Source organism: Ochotona princeps, chromosome 2 (genome assembly GCF_030435755.1).
Source record: "Ochotona princeps isolate mOchPri1 chromosome 2, mOchPri1.hap1, whole genome shotgun sequence".
Classification (NCBI taxonomy): Eukaryota; Metazoa; Chordata; class Mammalia; order Lagomorpha; family Ochotonidae; genus Ochotona; species Ochotona princeps.
This window is the reverse complement of record NC_080833.1, coordinates 103,814,220-103,832,478: the sequence shown is the minus strand read 5'-3', so window position 1 is coordinate 103,832,478 and position 18,259 is coordinate 103,814,220. Positions and strand designations below refer to the sequence as shown.

The window sequence follows — 18,259 nt, the reverse complement described above, 5'->3', positions numbered from 1 at the left end:
AGCATGAGCTGAAACTGGGGACAGGCCAGACGGCCAGACCTGGCTACTCTACAGTGCCTACCAGCAAATGCCAAGGTAAAGGGGTCATGCCAGACTGACCGCAGCACATGTGAGACTCAGGGGGAGGCAAGCCTGGTAGGGGAAGGGCACCTCTGCTAGGCCATTGTTTCTGCTGATGAACATGAATTATCGGACCGGGGATAGACCAGGCGGGACAGGACTATAACATCCATTGTAGTGCCTACATGTGAGCTGGTTGAGGGGAAGCGCCAACTGGGCTATGCAACTGTATTCACATGTGCATGGATGAGCCAAAGTAAGTGCAGGGTGGTTGAACTTTGCTGCAGCATCAGCAGCTGGCATGTGCTAGGAATGGCATCAAGTCCTGTCAGGCTAGACCACAGAACCACCTGGAAAGTGCCAGATCTGGGTTTGGGACTGGGCTTTGTAGGGAAACTGTGGGAACATCTCTGATGAGCTGCAGCTCCCGCCAGTGAGCATGAGAACTAGGACTGGGAATAGACCTGGCTGGACAGGCAGTAGCACCCACCAGCATAAGTATGGGCTGAGCTTGGTTGCAGCACCCATTGCTGTGTAGAAAATTTGGTGTGTACAAAAGCTGAATGGGATGCTGGACAGACCAGACAAGACTGCTGTACATACTGGCATGTACAGGAACCAGGATTGGGGAAGGGCCTAATGCGGAAATTGGGGGTCACCTTGACTGGGCTGCAATTCCACTGGTGTATGTGAGGGCTGTGTGGTGGGCAGCGTTGGGTTGAGCTGCAGCATCCACTGATTTGCATGAGACATGGGGCTGGAGACAGAACTGGCCCAGCAACTCCAACCACCAATGTGTGGATAGGCTGCTTAGGTGACACTGAACTAGACCCGTATTGGCTAGTACACACAGGAGTAAGACCTGAGGTCATCTCAGATGAGGATTCTTTGTAGATCTCTTCAACTGAACTGCAGACTCGGAACTCCAACCATGGAGAACTGCAGGATCTGTGGACTGACCATGGAGTGCATGTATCAGAACTGGGCACCCTCAGTAGCTGAAGACAGTGCAGTGCATGGCATGCCCAGATGCACAAGGGGGATATAGCAGTTCATTGGGCCTGAAGAGGACATCTAATACCACAGCAGAGGATGGAGACCAGAGAAATTGGACAATTCTCCCACACAAGCATTACCATCAAGTGTCCGGGCAAGTGGAAACTGCAGGATGAACTATGCTAGCCAATGGACCTTGGAAAGATTTCCTCATAATTGGAACAACAAAACTAAAAATATTTCAGAACTATCAAACCACCTGGGCAGAACTCAGGGCACATTGTCCACATCAGGGACTCTAGGATGATATCGAATGACATTCACCCACCCCAAATACTGATGAGTTTCGGATGCTGGTTGTGGCTCTCCCTTACTCTCCCCTTTCCCCCCAGTTACAGGAAGAAGAAAAGAAAATTGGAAACAACTTGTCAGTCAACTTTGACTATTCCTAAACCCTTCCCACCTTAATCAGTGGTTCTCATGGGCATGTAGCCTTCTCAGCTTGGTAAACATAATCAAAAATATAAAAAAAAAAAAAAAAGGTAGCCTGCTCCTACTTTTATTTTCTTCTCCAATCTACAAAATCCATCATCTTTTTCTCAAGAAGGGATGACTGAGAGACATGGATTGTTTTTCCCATGAGTTACAGCATGATATACTGTATCATGAATTAAATGATGTGTCTGGATTTGAAGCATATGGCCTCATGTGATCACCATTCATTGTCCCAAGTGCAAAGAAGGATGACAAGTCTGATTCCTAGCAAAGAATGAAAGGACACCCAGAGTGGTACCTCTCTTAGCCACTTCCCTGGCTCTTCTCTCCTTCCTCCAAGTCCACCTCCAAACCGCCAGGTAAGAATGAGGCAGTGATGGGCCTGGCGGCGTGGTCTAATGGCTAAAGTCCTCGCCTTGAACGTGCCGGGATCCCATATGGGCGCCAGTTCTAATCCCGGCTGCTCCACTTCCCATCCAGCTCCCTGCTTGTGGCCTGGGAAAGCAGTCGAGGACGGCCCAATGCATTGGGACCCTGCACCCGCGTGGGAGACCTCGGACAGAAGATCTTCCTCTCTGTCTCTCCTCCTCTCTGTATATCTGACTTTGTAATAAAAATAAAATAAATCTTCAAAAAAAAAGAATGAGGCAGTGAGTTCCTTCAAGCTGCAGAATTGTGGTCTGATGGTCACACATTAATTACTCCTTCTTCCTTCTCTCCACCAGCCCTCTGCTGGGTTAAGCTCAGTCAGGCAGCAGTGGTTGGCAATAAAAGGCCTGTGGGTGGGGAGGAGTTGCTGTGCAAGGCATGGCATCTAGTTTCCAGGGTTGGGGCCAGCAGGAGGAAAAGAGCTGTTGAAATGTGTAGACTTTGTCCTGTCAATTGTGGGGAAGGTGCCCAGGCCTTCTTTCAGTGGGGGAGCATGGAGATATGGGGTATGGATGGAGAAGGAAAGAACATTAAATGGGTCGGAGAGAACAGAAACCTTGTTTCCTTTCTGACTCCTGGAGTTACCAAAACATGTTTTAGGACTGCTACATTTCTCATTATTCGTGGGGTGGGAAGAGGAAGAAACTGCAGTGAGAAGGGTCCAGAGAGGGGGAGAGTGTTTGGCTAAGCTTGAGCATGAGTCAGGAAACAGCTTGAGTAATGGATTCCAGGCCTCTGGCTCCCTCTGGAGCTCCTGGAAGCCCATCCCAGGATGGCTGAGCCGTGGGAGTGCTGAGCCATGCTGGTGTTAATGCAGGAGAGCAGCCTTCTTCAAGTTCTCACTTCCCAATCTCCCTCCATGCACGCAATGAACGGTTATCCCAACAGCTCCCAGCCCCGAGGTGTTCCTTGATTTCCTATATAAATATCGCTGGTTTCCCTCCCCTCTCCCCAAGTTGTCTGGTTGAGTAGGACTTTGGTAAGGACAGCTTTGTGTTAGGTGTAGGGCTGTGTGGGGACAGCAGGTGAAGCTCAGTGTGCCCTGCCACATCTTTGTTTGAATGCCCTTGATCTGGAACTTGGTCCTGACTCACAATTTTCTTCCTTTGGGAACATTTACTTATTAAGGAGGCCACCAGGTGCAGGCACTAAGGCTGGAGAGTGGATAGCACAGAAAAGGCTCTAGTCCTCACCAGCTTATAGCTGAAATTAGATTCAGGGGCTCTGGTTCCCATGTTCATCCTGTAAAGTTCAAATGAACTGAAAAATGTGTTTGTGCATTTGATTAACCAGAAAGAGTTATTTCCCATGTGGTTTGTACCCCCAAATGCTGGCCACAGCCAGGTCTGGGCCAGGAGCCTGGAACTCAACTGGTTTCTCCCATGAGCGTTGCAGGGACCCAAGTCTTTGAGTCATTTCAGGCTGTCTCTTAAGGTGCACATTGCAGGCAGCTGGAATCAGGAGCAGATCCAGGAGAGGCGCTATGGGCAGTGGGCAGCCTGAGCAGTGTGCTGAGCACTGTGCCAAGTATCTTCCCCCTCAGTAAACTTGGAGAGCCCTCTTTTATGAAATCACTTTAAATTTTAGTTTTTTTTTTTAAAGATTTATTCATTTTTTTTTTTTTATTACAGCCAGATATACACAGAGGAGGAGAGACAGAGAGGAAGATCTTCCATCTGATGTTTCACTCCCCAAGTGAGCCGCAACGGGCTGGTGCGAGCTGCCAGGATTAGATCCGATGCCAGGAACCAGGAACCTCTTCCGGGTTTCCCACGTGGGTGCAGTGTCCCAATGCATTGGGTCATCCTCAACTGCTTTCCCAGGCCACAAGCAGGGAGCTAGATGGGAAGTGGAGCTGCCGGGATTAGAACCGGCGCCCATATGGGATCCCAGGGCTTTCAAGGCGAGGACTTTAGCCGCTAGGCCACGCCGCCGGGCCCCCTAAATTTTAGTTTTATTGCACTGTAATACATATACAAAAAGTTTTACAGATTTTAAGTACAGAATCCAGTAAGTGTTATGATGGATACAGCCAAGAAAACCTTACATAATCAAAACAATGAGGCAGGTTCCCGACAAGCAGCTAAAGTCCTTACCTTGCACGCACTGGGATCCCATATGGGTGCCGGATTCTAATCCCGGCATTCTTGCTTCACATCCAGCTCCCTGCTTGTGGCCTGGGAAAGCAGTTAAGGACAACTGAAAAATTGGGAGACCTGGAGAAAGATCCTTGCTCCTGGCTTCGGATCAGCACAGCACTGGCTGTTGTGGTCACTTGGGGGAATTAATCATCTTCCTTGTGTCCCTTCTCCTGTGTATATCTGACTTTTAAATTAAAATGAATAACTGTTAAACAACAACAACAACGAGAGGCCAGTATGGTTGCTCGACAGAATAATCTTTCTCCTTGTGTCACCAGTATCCCATATGGGTGCCAGTTGGTGTCCTGGCTATTCCACTTTCAATCCAGGTCACAATTAGTGGCCTGGGAAAGCAGCAAAGGATAGCCCAAGTCCTTGCGACCTTGCATTCATGTGGGAGACCCAGATAAATCTCTTGGCATCTGGCTTTTCGGTGCTCCAGCTTTGGTCTTTGCAGCCACTTGGTGAGTGAAGCAGTGGATGGTTTCAAATAAAAACAAATATTTTTGGACACGGTGCGTAGCCCTAGTGGCTAAAGTCCTAGTCTTGAACACGCCAGGATCATGTATGGGCACCAGTTCTAATCCTGGCAGCTCCACTTCCCATCCAGCTCTGTGCATGTGCCTTGGGAAAGCAGGTGAGCAGACTTTTGGACCTTACACCTGCATGGGAGATCTGGAGGAGGTTCCTGGCTCCTGGCTTTGGATCAGTGCAGCACTGGCTGTTGCAGTCACTTGGGGAGTGAATCATGAACGGAAGATCTTCCTCTCTGTCCCTCCTCTTCTCTGTATACTGAATTTCCAATAAAAAGAAATAAAATCTTTAAAAATTTTTTTCTTTTTAATTTACAATTAATTATTAAAAAACAATAAATTGCCCATCTTGATCCTTTTCTCGTGAAGTTTTGTTTCTGTATATTGGAAAGGCAGATTTACTGAGAGAAGAGACAGACAGAAAAATCTCACATCTGGTGGTTCACACCCCAAGTGGCAAATATGGCCAGAGCTGAGCTGATCCTGAGTCAGGAGTCAGGAGTTTCTTCCGGGTCTCCCACATGAGTGCGTGGTCCCATGCTTTGGGGCCATCCCTGTATACTGCTATCCCAGGCTACAAGCAGGGAGCTGGATGAGAAGTGGAGCAGCCAGGACACGAACTGGTACCCACATGGGATCCCAGTACATACATGCCAAGGATTTAGCCATTGAGATGTCGTCCTGGGTCCTAAAAGAACATTTTTTTTTTTTTTTTTTTTTTAAGACAGTGAACATCTCCATCACTGCCATGAGTCCCCAACGAGACCTTTATTTCATCGTCCTGTGTTCCTCCACTCACAACTACTGGAAATTCTAGAAAATACAACTAATCCATAATCGTTCTTGACTTTAAAGGCACACACACACAAAACAAGTAATTTCAGTGTCTGATGAACAGCCAAGTGCTAGAAGGAGCAGCTAAAATTTAGGACCAAATACCTAGCTCTAGCCGGAGAGGCTCACCAATTCAGGAAGTAAAAGCAGAAAGAACCTGAGTGCCAAGAAAGGGGCCATGGTCCCACTAAACCCAGGGAGTGTTTCTGCCAAGTCCAGTTCCGCCAGCAGGACCTGGGGGTGTCAGTAGCAGGACACCTTCTGTCTTACAGCTACTTATGGTGTTCTTACAGCTACTTATGGTGGTCTTATCGACCACCCTGAAGGGTTCAACCAAGTGAGGGATCATTCCGATGAATTATGAAAGCACTTGTCTAGTGTGTTCATTACACAATGCTTGGAGGTCCCCATACCGATTTGGGGAACTATGCCAAAGACAGGTGATTTCAGGATTGTAAAAGTAGATTTCCTATAGGGTCTGTATGTGTGTGACCTCAGCTTGGTAGAGACAGGCCTTCTGGAGGGTCTCAGGAGGATTTAAAGGCAGGGGAACAGGTAGTTTGGAGAGGGGAGAAGGTTCCTTTGGTGGGTCAGAAGACCCTCTATTTCAGCCGCACCCAAAGGCGCAGAGGCCCCGCTGATGTGTGTCTGGCCAGGAGCTGGAGGAAGGCACATGGGCAGGGCGGGACACAGCTCCGAGTCAGCAGCCCAGGATAGCCCCCCAGGCCGGCCGAGGCAGACCCTCTCCACTGCGTGCCCGCGGGCAGCGCGCCTCTGCAGCTGGTCGGTGCCGGCACCACCGTGTCTCCAAGGCCCGGGAAGCGCGCGTCCCCGCTGCCCTGGCAGAGCAGTGGCTCTCTCCAGCGCCGGCCTCGCCGGGGTCCTCTCCTCCCTCAGCCGCCGCGGGCTCCGCCCCTTCTCCCTCTCCGCCGTCCCGGCGCGCTGACCCCGGAGGGGGCGGCCCCAGGCCGTGCGCTCGGCCGGGCGGAGCTCCGGGCCCAGGACGAGCTGCGCCTCCAGCCGTGCACACCGTAGGAGCGGCGCCGAGCAGCACGCCTTGCCCGGGCCCCCTCGGCCCCACTCTCGGAGCCTCCTGGGCCCCCTCCCCACCCTCCGCCACGCTGCTGGTAAGTCTCACTCTGCACAGCAAACTTTCTGTGGTTGTTGTTCCTGCAGCCTCGCAGTTCGGCGGCGGGACTGAGAGCTGCCTTGAGTGGATGCTGGGGTGGGGGTGGAGCGCCGGGATCAGCGCCTGGAGCTGAAGTGGCGTCGAGGCCGTGGCTCCCCCCTTGCTCGGGATGGTGCCACTCGCGGTCTTGGCGGGTTCAACCCGCGGAGAAGGAGATGCGGAGGCTAGCGGCCATTCGCCCACCTCCCCCATTCCTTTGAACCGTTCCCGATAGTTTTCCCTCCATCTTTCAAGTGTCTTGGGCGCCCTAAAACTCATCGGCTCCCCGGCGTGGCGTGGCACCGCGCTCTCCTCCGCCCGCAGGCACTCCGGGCCCGTCTCCTGCCCACGACCCTCGGGGCCCGCGCTGTCCCTCCGGGTCTGGCCGTCTGGCCGGCGGGCCCTGGACGTTTTAGGGGCTGGTCGGGCCGTGGGAAGGAGGGGCTGCGGCCGGACTGGTCCGCGGCGCGCGGGCGCGCGGGGCGGGCGGGGGTGGCGAAGGGGCCGGACGGGGCGGAGCAGGCGGCGTTGCGGCCGGCGCCGGGGAGGAGAGTTGTGCGGCGGTCCCTGGGCCTGGGCTCGGGCTCGGGCGCCGGCGATGTCTCAAGATGGCGGAGCTGGGCGAATTAAAGGTACCGGCCCCCTCCCCCACCCCATCTGGACTGCGCCCAGCGGCGCGCCGAGTCGGGGGAGGCGACCGAGACTGGGTGCCGTGGGCTCGGGTGGGCGCGGGAGACGTGGCAGGGCCTGGCCGCCGGGGCCGCGGGCGGGGAAGGGCTGCGGCGGGGCTCGGGGGCGGGGCTCGGGGCAGATGCAGGGGTGGGGCGGAGGGGAGTTGCAGCTGTTGGGGGCCGCGGTGCAGGGGGCGGGGACGCGGGGTACCAGTGGGATTTGGTGGAAGGGGCGGCTGGCGTAGGGCCGGGGGCGGGGTGCGGGGGAAACAAGCTGTGACTGAAAGGGGCAGAAGCCCGGGTGGCACCGGGGACAGCCGGAGGGGCGACTGCTGGGGCGCTGGCATCGGGATGGAGCGCCACACCTGGGGCGCTGGCACCGGGATGGAGCGTCTCTGGGCCCGCGGTGGGCGCCGAGCCTGGGGAAGCACCGGTGGGCGGCCGAGGTGGAGGGGCGGGGCCGCGCGGCCACAACCTCGAGGGGTGGGGCCGAGCCGGGCGGGGTCTTGTGGCACCCTGGGAATCTGTGGGACCCTGGGAAGGTGTGTGTGTGGGGGGGGGTGGGCAGAAGTTAGTGGGGAAAAATAAGGACAGGAGAGAAGGGTGATGAGCATGGGGAGAAAGGTCAAGGAGAAAGTTTGTTATGGCACCCTGGAAATGGGGAACAGGACAAGCCTGGGGGGCTGGAGGGCTGGGACCAGGCCTGTAAGGGCAGAGCCCTGTTGGTCACCCAGAGACTTGAGGGAGACCACCTTAGAGGACGCCTGGAAACACTGGCTCCATCTTCCTGCTCCTTGCCCTGCAGGCCAGGCTGGAGATCCAGCCACCTGGAGAGGGGCTGGCAGTTCTGTCCCTGGCTCCAGCACCCTTCCTGCAGTCTCTCAGATCTCTGTGTAGAAGTGTATTTGGGTGGTAGAAACACATCTTTTTTCCAGGGCAGAGGCAGGATTTTCACTCTTGGCAGATGGAGCACACAGGTAAACAGTGGGACACTGGACTTGGTTGATGCCTAGTGATTCATGGGTAACTCCTTCTGCCCAGCCAAGCTTTGGTGCTGTTTCCCTCTTAGAAAAGTAGGACCAAGGAAGGAGGGTGGTTATGCAAAAGATGCCGGAAAGCACTTCTGGGTTATGAGCATTGAACCCTGACCTGAAGGTCCTAGGCACAAAAGCTTGGAAGACTTTGGGGGGTAAGACTTGCTGAGCTGGGTAGGACGGATGAGCTCTGAGGCCCAATCCCCCAGCCACCTGCTCCTGTCCTCCCTGGGAGGCTGTGTGGCCCCAATCCACTCTCCTCTCCCTCCTCCCTCCACTCCTGTCCTTCTCCCAGGAGGCTGGGATGGGTCTGAGAGCCAGAGAAAGCAGGAAGGGGGATAAGCAGCTTACAGGAGAGAGACAGGCTGAAGGCAGGCAACTTCGCACAGGACTCAGAGGTGTCTGAGGAGCGCTTGGGCTTGTTGTCTGCCCTCCCATCTGCCCATGGTGGGGGCCTGGGGTTGCTCCAACCCTGGGTGGTGGTGAGGCTGACCGCATCTTTCCCATCAGGACCGGTTGCTCAGTGCTAGTGTCAACCTGGGAGCAGGTGTCCTGTGTAGGGGAGGATTCTCAAGCTTCCCCGTTCATCTCCACAGCACATGGTGATGAGTTTCCGGGTGTCTGAGCTCCAGGTGCTTCTCGGCTTTGCTGGCCGGAACAAGAGTGGACGGAAGCACGAACTGCTGGCCAAGGCCCTCCACCTGCTCAAGTCGAGCTGTGCCCCCAGCGTCCAGATGAAGATCAAAGAGCTTTACCGCCGGCGCTTTCCCCGGAAGACCCTGGGGCCCTCTGACCTCTCCCTGCTCTCCCTGCCTCCTGGCACCTCCCCTGTAGGCTCTCCTGGTCCTCTGACTCCCATCCCCCCTGCTCTCTTGACCCCTGGCACCTTTCTGGGCCCTAAGCGCGAGGTAGACATGCACCCCCTTCTGCCTCAGCCCGTGCACCCTGACGTCACCATGAAGCCATTGCCTTTCTATGAGGTCCATGGCGAGCTCATCAGGCCCACCACCCTCGGTACGGCTCTGTGTGGTCCCTCAGGTGTTCTGAACACCACGGTCTCCCCCAAGGCCTTGGTATTTGGTGGGCTTTCATCTCGTGGTACCTACAATCTGAAGTGGGAATAACCGTCCCTTTGTGTCCTTAGCATCTACATCCACCCAGCGGTTCGAGGAAGCGCACTTCACCTTTGCCCTCACACCACAGCAAGTGCAGCAGATTCTGACATCCAGGTATATCTCTTTCAACCTTTCTGCCTCAGCGCAGGGTCATTCTTCCCAGAATCTGTCCTTAGCCTTGTCCTCCTTCCCGTCCAGCCTTGTCATTCTGTGGTGTGTCCCTTCTCTGTCCCTGTACACCCAGCTTCCGTCTCTGTCCACTCACCCTCCTGGGAGTAGCAAGCTGACATCTCGCCCTCCGCTTCCCTATTACAGAGAGGTTCTGCCGGGAGCCAAGTGCGATTACACCATCCAGGTGCAGCTAAGGTTAGTTGAGCTTCCTCGTCTCCCCTGCTGGGTGGGCTGCCACCGAGGTTTGGATGGTGTGACTAATAACTCCTAGGCAGTATCGCTGATTTGCCACTGCCCACGCAGGCCCGGGCCTCTTCTGAATGCTGAGGGCTGCTGACATCCACACTGATTTCCTTGCCAGACTCCTCAGGACACTGTCCTCTACACGTCCATCCTCTCTCCTCTCTTGCCAGGTTTTGTCTCTGTGAGACCAGCTGCCCCCAGGAGGATTATTTTCCCCCCAACCTCTTTGTCAAGGTCAATGGGAAACTGTGCCCTCTGCCGGTAAATATTTCTCCCCGTCTTTGGGCACGAACCCTTTCCTGTGTCAGTTTATCATGAGTTGTTTTGAAAAAGACATGCCTGGCATAGTGCGAGACACACAGCAGGTGCTTTGTTGGCTGCATCTATATTATCTAGAGTATTCAGAGAGGGCTGAAGTACACAGCTCTCAGAACGCAGAGGAGGGTTCTGCATGACATAGTTCATGCATAAAGATTTCTAACTAGTTATAACCCAAGAGCTCAGAGTTGGAAGAAGTGAGGCACCCCTCGTCCCCTCTTCCCCTCCTAGGACTCAGTAAGTGGGTGCTTGTTTCCTTGGTCAATAAATAAGCTCTTCTTTCTCCCCAGGAGTGAACCCCACACACAACCCTAGACAGTGCCCCAGTTTTGTGAATGGGCCCCCAGCCCTTTGCTCAGTGAGTGGGCTGGCCTTCCCTCCAGGGAGTGAGTAACCTGACAAGATATTTCTTGTTGCTAGAGCAGAGCCCCTTCCCACAGCGGCTTCTCCACTGACCAGTCCCTCCCTTCCTTAGGGTTACCTTCCCCCCACCAAAAATGGGGCTGAGCCCAAGAGGCCCAGCCGCCCAATCAACATCACACCCCTGGCTCGACTCTCAGCCACTGTTCCCAACACCATCGTGGTCAATTGGTCATCTGAGTTTGGACGGGTGAGCAAGAGCTAAAGCAGGTGCCTGGTGCAGCCTGCAGGGGGAGAAGGGGGAACCATCTAGTCCCCTGGGTTGGGAAAACTGGGAAAGTATCTTTCTTTTATGGGTCTCTCTGCTATAAACCCGCTGTCTCCCATCTTACTGGGATAAATGGGGATGATGGTGGCATAAGAAGTAGAGGCTAACTGTCTCCCTCCCACCTCTAAGTAGAATTACTCCTTGTCTGTGTACCTGGTGAGGCAGTTGACTGCAGGGACCCTTCTACAAAAACTCAGAGCAAAGGGTATCCGGAACCCAGACCATTCCCGGGCACTGAGTGAGTAGCATCCTTCTCTTCTTTCCCCCTCTGATCTGGATCCACACCTTCTTGGTCCTTTAGCTTTTATAATCAAATCCACACCCTCTCTATGACAGCTTCCCTTTCTCATGAGCCCCAACGTTTCTCCTTCCAGTCTTCTTGTTTGAGCAGTTGGCCAACCCCAGTGCATTCTCTATCACACATGTGCTTTTTACCACACAGAGCCCAACCCCAGCCCCGCTAGACTGGATTATCTGGATTGGAAAGTCTTACGGGTCAACTTTTTTCACTTCACATGATGTCCAGCTCTATGTAGATCATTTCTAACATGGTCGCAGGTCCTCTAGCTGTGTGTAAACATCGTTGGGGATGGAGAAATGCCCCCAACATCCAGCCTTCATAATGCAGTTTCTACACCACACCCCTGCAACATCCCCTTGGTCTCCCCACCTGTCCCCCGACTCAGCCAGAGCCATCTGCCGCTGGCCACACCAGCTCCTGGGTTTCTTCCACCTTGCTGGCCCCACCACTCTTCCTCATTGTTGTTTCAGTCAAGGAGAAACTGACTGCTGACCCTGACAGTGAAGTGGCTACCACGAGTCTACGGGTATCGCTCATGTGCCCGGTGGGTAGTAGAGAAGGGCAGAGGGAAGGGGGTAGGGCCGATCCTCTGGACTCTGGGGTCTCTGACTGCAGAACTCCTCTCCTCTCAGCTAGGGAAGATGCGTCTGACTGTACCTTGTCGGGCCCTCACCTGTGCCCACCTGCAGAGCTTCGATGCAGCCCTTTATCTGCAGATGAATGAGAAGAAACCAACATGGACATGTCCTGTGTGTGACAAGAAGGCACCTTATGAATCTCTTATCATTGATGGGTAGGGCCATTCTGCCTCCTTTTACTTCTCTCCTACCCCACTTTATTTAATCTTTGGAGAGAGGCAGTGACAGAGTGCTCCCATTTGCTGGTCCACTCCCTTGAAGGCTCCCACCAGCTGGGCCTGGTGGATTGGTGTGCAGCTGGGAGTTGGAAACTCAGTGTAGGTCTCCCAGGTTGGTAAGGGAAGCCCAACTCCTTGAGCCGTTACTTGTTGCCTTCCAGGGTCTGCAGTGATAGAAGCTAGAATTGGGAAGCAGAGTCAGGAATTGAACCCGGGCACTCTGGTAGGGGGTGAGGGCCTCTTAACCACCAGCCAAACACCTGCCCTGAACCTCCTTTTAATACATACAGCTTGTCTCTCACCAGGAGAACCTCAGCTCTCGCCTTTTCCCTCTGCAAGTCCATGTATATGTATGTATAACATTAAGGGCTTCGTGTAGATAAGGCATCATGATGTTAAGTACTTCGCATGTATTATCTCACTAAATCATTACCCTGAGACAGATACTATCATTACAGATAAGGAAACAGGCTGAGATTCTTACTCAAGGCTGTGTTGTTAGTGAGGGCAGAACCAGTGCGTCACTTACAGCAATTACCTGCCCTCTCCCTGGGCATCACAGTAAGGTCCTTTCTGGGCCTGGGCATGCTGATATGGCTCAGCTCCGGCCCTGTCTGGAGCCTACATTATGGGTCTCATTCCCAGTGCCTTTTGTGAAGTGGTTCATGGAATTCTGAATCTGTTTCTATCTTGTTCCTACATGACACATGATTAGGGCTCAGATGGTATTTGCTTTAAAACTTCAAGTTTATAAAGGTCTTACTTTACTTGATGGTAACAACTGGGGAGGTGTAGCCGTTTGGACAGATGCCTACACTACAGATAAGGGTTCTTCCTTCTATCACAGGCAGGTGAGTACAGACCTCCCCATGAATTCCCATCTCTTCCTTCCCCCAGCTTATTCATGGAGATTCTTAATTCTTGTTCGGATTGTGATGAGATCCAGTTCATGGAAGATGGCTCCTGGTGCCCGATGAAGCCAAAGAAGGAGGCATCTGAGGTTTGCCCCCCGCCAGGGTATGGGCTGGATGGTGAGTGAACCCCTGTCCCCAAGACGAGCTCCATCTCGGATGGCCTCTTCTCTGAGACAGTCTTCCGACCACCTGCAGGCCTCCAGTACAGCCCAGTCCAAGAGGGAACGCCATCAGAGAATAAGAAGAAAGTTGAAGTCATTGATTTGACCATAGAAAGCTCATCAGATGAGGAGGATCTGCCCCCAACCAAGAAGCACTGTCCCGTCACCTCTGCTGCCATCCCAGCCCTACAGGGAAGCAAAGGGTATGAGAAAATAGGCGGAGTCTGACAGAGGGGAAGAAAATCAAGGGTGCTTTCTGCTCACTGGGCAGACCCTGGGCCAAGGCAGAGGACACTGGGAAGCTGGATGGGGTGAGGGCGTCTGGTTAGCCAGCTGCCCAGCGCCTTCTCTTTCCTCACAGAGTCCTGACATCTGGTCAGCAGTCATCCTCGGTGCTACGGAGTCCTGCTGTGGGCACGCTGGGCGGGGATTTCCTGTCCAGTCTCCCACTACATGAGTACCCACCTGCCTTCCCCCTGGGGGCTGACATCCAAGGTATGACCCTGCTGCCCGCTCCCTAGAAACGCAATACAATCCTTACTGCTCGTCTGAGGACAGACTGGAGTCCTAGAGACGGGTCTGTCTTCTAGCACTGAGGTTTGGACAGGAGGCTGACGCTCGGTTTCCTTTTCCTACTAGGTTTAGGTTTGTTTTCTTTCCTTCAGACAGAGAGTCAGGTAAGCCGTGCCCTCTTCCATGAAGATCTGATTGCTGGCGCTTCCTTGCTAGCACTGGTGGGCCCCCTCCTCCTCCCAGTGCCTGCAGACAGCCACAGGATCTGCTTTTCTCCGGGGAAAGTGGGGTGTGGGCAGCTTCTCCCCCTGCCCTACCCTGCTGATACTTCTCAGATTCTCACATCTCCCAGATGCCATTACAGCTGTTCTTTGGAGATCCTAGTATAGCTCTGGGCCTGCCTGCTACCCTTCCCCCACTCGTGTATATTCAGAGCACCCGGCGTGCCCTGACTGGACAGTCCACATATTTCAGACACCCACACCCCGGAAGGGCTGTGTCAAGGCCAGGGAGAGGGGTGGTGTGTGGGGTAGTGGTGGTGAAGAGGCAGAGAGAGGCTTTTTACCTCTTGGACAGTCCCTGAGGATCACCAGGGTTGGTTTTGCCCATGGCATGTCTGTGACAGGAGTGATTGGGAGGTGGCTCTGGCTTGATCAAGTCTGACATGGTGCCCTTGATTCCCCTCAGCACTATGGCCCCTCTGTCATCACTTCTCTAGACGAGCAGGATGCCCTCGGCCATTTCTTCCAGTACCGAGGGACCCCTTCCCACTTCCTGGGCCCACTGGCTCCCTCACTGGGGAGCTCTCACCGCAGCTCCACACCGGCCACTCCTCCTGGCCGGGTCAGCAGCATCGTGGCTCCTGGAGGGGCTCTGAGGGAAGGGCACGGAGGAGCGTTGCCCTCGGGCCCCTCCTTGACTGGCTGTCGGTCAGACATCATTTCCCTGGACTGAGTTTCCTGGATGACGGACCCTTCGCGGCCACCCAGCCCTGAGCAGGTGTGCTTTGTGCTGTGCACTGACCCTTGCCACCTTGACCTCTCTAGGCACTTGGGTCGAAGGTCAGATCCCAACTTTGGTGGACCGGTTCCTTTTGGCCTCATCGTTGCCTGACAGGGCCAACATGCAAAGGGTTAATATTTAACCTCTTTTTAAGGACACTGGGGTCTATTTTTAGAAATGTCCTTCAGATGGCCTGCACATTCCTTTGGGTACCTAGGTAGTAGGAGGCAAATGGATGGGGCATGAGCGGGGAGGAAGGACTGACCACTTGGCCTTGATTTGGGGGGAGGGCTTGTCTCTTGTCCCCAGATGCCCTCTCTTCCTGTCCCCCAAACCCAGACAGTCATTGTCTGTTCTGTTCTCTTGGGTTACACAGACAAGGTGGAAAAATCGAGAAGGGCGGTTTCAGAGAGGGACAGAGAACTCCATTTTGGGTTGTAGATATTTTGTACATAAACAAGAAAAGCCAAAATACTCCAAAGATGAACTCCCTGATCTCCTATTTCCCGGTGTAACTGAGGAGGGGATAAGGCCTTAGCCATGGTCCCCAGGGGTTTGGGAGCAGGGCCTAGCCTCCTGCCTGGGTCTCCTATTTATATATTTAATTCACAGTGCTCCTTATGCTGGCCAGCTTGGGGCCTAAGCTGCCAGAGGCCACAGTCCTGTGGCTGGGCCCGGCTTATTCTGCACCTTTCCTGGGAAGTGGGGGGACCCCCGTGCCCTCCTTTTTTAGGCTCCCCAGGGTTTAGGATATATGTTGTAATTTTACTTTTTATTCCCCAAACTGTGTCAGATTTCTCACCCATAATAAAGGCTGTCAATGTCCTGTGAGTGTCACAGAAGTGAGCCAGAGAGGGGATAACACGCTTTGCTCCCCAGACGCCTGATGTTGGGGAGGAGGGTCTGGGTTCCGTTCTTCCTCTGTCGGCCTGGGTCCACGTGAGCTTCACCTTCATGTAGCAGTGGGAGGTGCCACACTGAGGATTTCCAAAAACAGCCGTTTTTTTTTCCTTCTTTTCTGTCCCATGCCTGGACACCAACCCAACACCCCAGTGCTGCTCCTCACCGTTCCCTGCCCAGATGCTGCAGCCAGAGCCCCAGGGCAAACTTGGTGCCGCTGCTGACCCTCTCCTGGTCCTCCGCCGCCGTGGGAGGGGTTGTGCGCAGCAGCAAGGCCAGGGGCAGGGCCAGGGGCTGGGTTCCTCCCTGCTCCGCGAGTTGCACAGCACTGCAGGGGGACAACTGCTGTCTGGGCTCTGCCTTGCTGCTTGGGACAGACTTTGCTGTGTCAGGTCCTCCACCCCTCCAGCTCTTGCAGCAGGTAGGTGTGGGTGCTGGCTGGCTGGCAACTTTATTTTAGAAAAAAGAAGCAACTTCAAGGAGGGTTAAATGGCTCCTATGAGAGAGCTCCGAGTCCAGCCCAGGATGTCTGTGCTCACCACAGCTGGAGGGAGAACCCTTGTGGTTTTGATGATCAATGTCGTTGATTGCATGTGATTTCCAAGTGAGCAGCAAACCAGTGCACTCCTTATATCTCAATACAAGGTGCCAGAGAGGACAGGGCTGACCTGCACGGTGTGTGTATGTGTTGGAGTGTCAGAGGCTCACAAAAAAGCTACTTACCTGACAGAGAGTGGCAGGTCCTGGGAGAGACTTCCGGGCGTTTCTGTACCATCCTCTGTGGCAGCCACTGCAGCCGCCACATCTGGTCCCAGCCATGTAAAAGCACTCACCTCACTTGGGTTTGGTTGGATCCTGGCCTAGGATTAAAAAAAAGCGATCCCTTGGTCATGGTTTCTCTGCCCCAGGAGGCCTGGGCAGAGACCTGGGCAGGACCTGGAAGAGAACCTATGGGATGCTCCTGGCTACCCTGAAAACCCCATGGCCAGCCCTACCTGCAGCTGCAACTGTGACTCCTGGGAGACCACAAGCAGGTAGAGAACAACGTGGTGGGCTCTGGGGAAACCCCAGCTCAGCCTAGGGGGGTAGGCAGACTGAAGGAAGAAAAAGCAAAAGTTGAGGACTTCCTGTTTCACACCCTCCCCACCCCCACCCTGTAAATCCAGCTCTAGGGTGAATCAAAAATGCTGGATGGGAGAGGTGATGCAGGAGGGACCTGGGCGAAGGTGTGGCTTTGGGATACTGCCTTTTCTCTGGCTAAGGCAGGCTCTGTGGACTTGGTGGTGGCAGGATGTTTGTTGAACAGGGAAGAACTGGCCCTAGGTCCCAGGCTCACCTCCCACAGTCCTAGAGGGACCCAGGAGAACTGGCCCTGGGGCAGCTGTAGTCCAGTCTCCTCCTGAAGCTCCCGAAGTCCTCCCTCCAGCAGCTGGGAGTCAGAGAGGACAAGTCAGGGTGGCCAGTGCCTGGGTCCTCTGGGTACTTCTGCTACCCCTCAGCCCACAGTCACACAGGTTGCAGCTCAGGGAAGGGTTCCCGCTGGACCAGCCGCCCAGTACCTCCTCATCCGCTTCCACGTGCCCACCTGCAGAGGGAGTAGGGACCAAGAGGTTAATGATCTTCACCAGGAATCCCACTCCCAGGTTCCACACTGCCCCATCTCCAAAGTTCCTCCCGAAAGCAGCTGTGGCTCCTGACTGTGGACAGCCCACATTTCTGGGCCTGGGAATCACAGTGTGGTGGGCAGGGCAAATTTCTTTCTTGACCTTTGGGACATGCGCCCTGAGCGCTCACCTGGTGGCACCCAGAGGTTGGGGGAAGTCCTGAGGGTGCGTGTCCTTCTGGTCAACAAGACGGTCTGGTCACTGGACTGCAGGATGATGGCCACACCCAGGTCCACACCTCGATGCGTGGGCAGCTCGACCCCGGGGGACGTGGGCTGCTGTTCCAGGGCGGCGAAAGGGCAGAAAGGGGGTCGCTGGTGGAAGGGAGCCTGGGTTAGCACCTCAGCAGCTGAGCAGGATTTTTCAAGATTCGGGCCAGAAAAAGAAGGCCGGAACCCCTGGCCTCTCGCCGGAGGTTTTCCGCCCGGTCCCAGTCCCACGTTTGGACTTTCCCCTCCCCCCGCGGCGGCCTCCCTCCTCCCGACCTGGAGCGGAAGCTTGGCCGCGGAGCCTGGGAATGGCTCGGCCGAGAGGACGAGCCGTCCTCTTTCGAAGCCGCAGTACGTGGGCCACGGCCCCAGCCCCGGCCCGGCGCCCAGGAGGCCACACACACTGCGCGCGAAGCTTACGGCCTCCGGACGCCCGGACTGGAGCAGCAGCACGCGAGCCGCGGCCATGGCGCCGGCCGAGCTGCCCCGGGGCGCCCTCTGGCGGCCGCGCGGCGCCTCTCGGGCTCGGGAGGAAACCGGCTTGCCCCGACGTCCCGGGAAATGGGAGGCTGAGCTTTAGGAAGCGGACCATGGGTGCGTTGTTAATAGACCTCTAAATCCTCAGTTCCTGTTTTCTTCCTGTTCCTCTCTTCTCTGTTTAAGGACAAGATCCCCAGACCCAAACATTTCCGAGTTCACAGGCGTTAATGCACCCAGTAAGTACTCTACACATGTTACAGCAGGTATCACTTAGAATGAATCCCATGCCTCTAAGCGGGCATCTAAGAAAAAAACATTTTTCAAAATTTATTTATTTTTATTGGAAAGTCAGAAATACAGAGG

The 18,259-nt window shown here is 54.6% G+C and overlaps 2 protein-coding genes across 7 annotated transcripts; one reads left to right on the top strand and one right to left on the bottom strand.

The window, feature by feature from the left end:
* Positions 1–6,287: 6,287 nt before the first annotated feature.
* PIAS3 (protein inhibitor of activated STAT 3) lies at positions 6,288–15,469 on the top strand. Of its 4 annotated transcripts, XM_058660160.1 has the most exons (15): positions 8,170–8,304; positions 8,397–8,516; positions 8,958–9,375; positions 9,506–9,590; positions 9,792–9,842; positions 10,061–10,151; positions 10,684–10,818; positions 11,029–11,134; positions 11,668–11,741; positions 11,830–11,990; positions 12,951–13,084; positions 13,163–13,331; positions 13,490–13,623; positions 13,768–13,805; positions 14,329–15,469. In XM_058660160.1, exons 3-15 carry the CDS (start codon positions 8,961–8,963, stop codon positions 14,593–14,595), a joined length of 1,860 nt encoding a protein of 619 aa, XP_058516143.1. In that variant the 5' UTR covers positions 8,170–8,304; positions 8,397–8,516; positions 8,958–8,960; the 3' UTR covers positions 14,596–15,469. The 4 variants fall into 4 exon arrangements, with proteins under 4 accessions (XP_058516142.1, XP_004581893.2, XP_058516144.1 ...); XM_058660159.1 differs by lacking the exons at positions 8,170–8,304; positions 8,397–8,516 and adding an exon at positions 6,288–6,615; XM_004581836.3 differs by lacking the exons at positions 8,170–8,304; positions 8,397–8,516 and adding an exon at positions 7,168–7,288.
* Positions 15,470–15,486: 17 nt separating this feature from the next.
* On the bottom strand, positions 15,487–17,993 carry NUDT17 (nudix hydrolase 17). 3 transcript variants are annotated; one of them, XM_004582115.2, is made up of 8 exons: positions 17,693–17,990; positions 17,338–17,521; positions 17,103–17,128; positions 16,880–16,972; positions 16,539–16,637; positions 16,267–16,403; positions 15,710–15,871; positions 15,487–15,620 (listed from the first exon to the last, which is right to left on the bottom strand). In XM_004582115.2, exons 1-8 carry the CDS (start codon positions 17,882–17,884, stop codon positions 15,596–15,598), a joined length of 918 nt encoding a protein of 305 aa, XP_004582172.2. In that variant the 5' UTR covers positions 17,885–17,990; the 3' UTR covers positions 15,487–15,595. The 3 variants fall into 3 exon arrangements, with proteins under 3 accessions (XP_004582172.2, XP_058516146.1, XP_058516145.1); XM_058660163.1 differs by having other exon boundaries at positions 17,837–17,989; XM_058660162.1 differs by lacking the exon at positions 16,539–16,637 and having other exon boundaries at positions 17,693–17,993.
* Between the last annotated feature and the right edge of the window lie 266 nt (positions 17,994–18,259).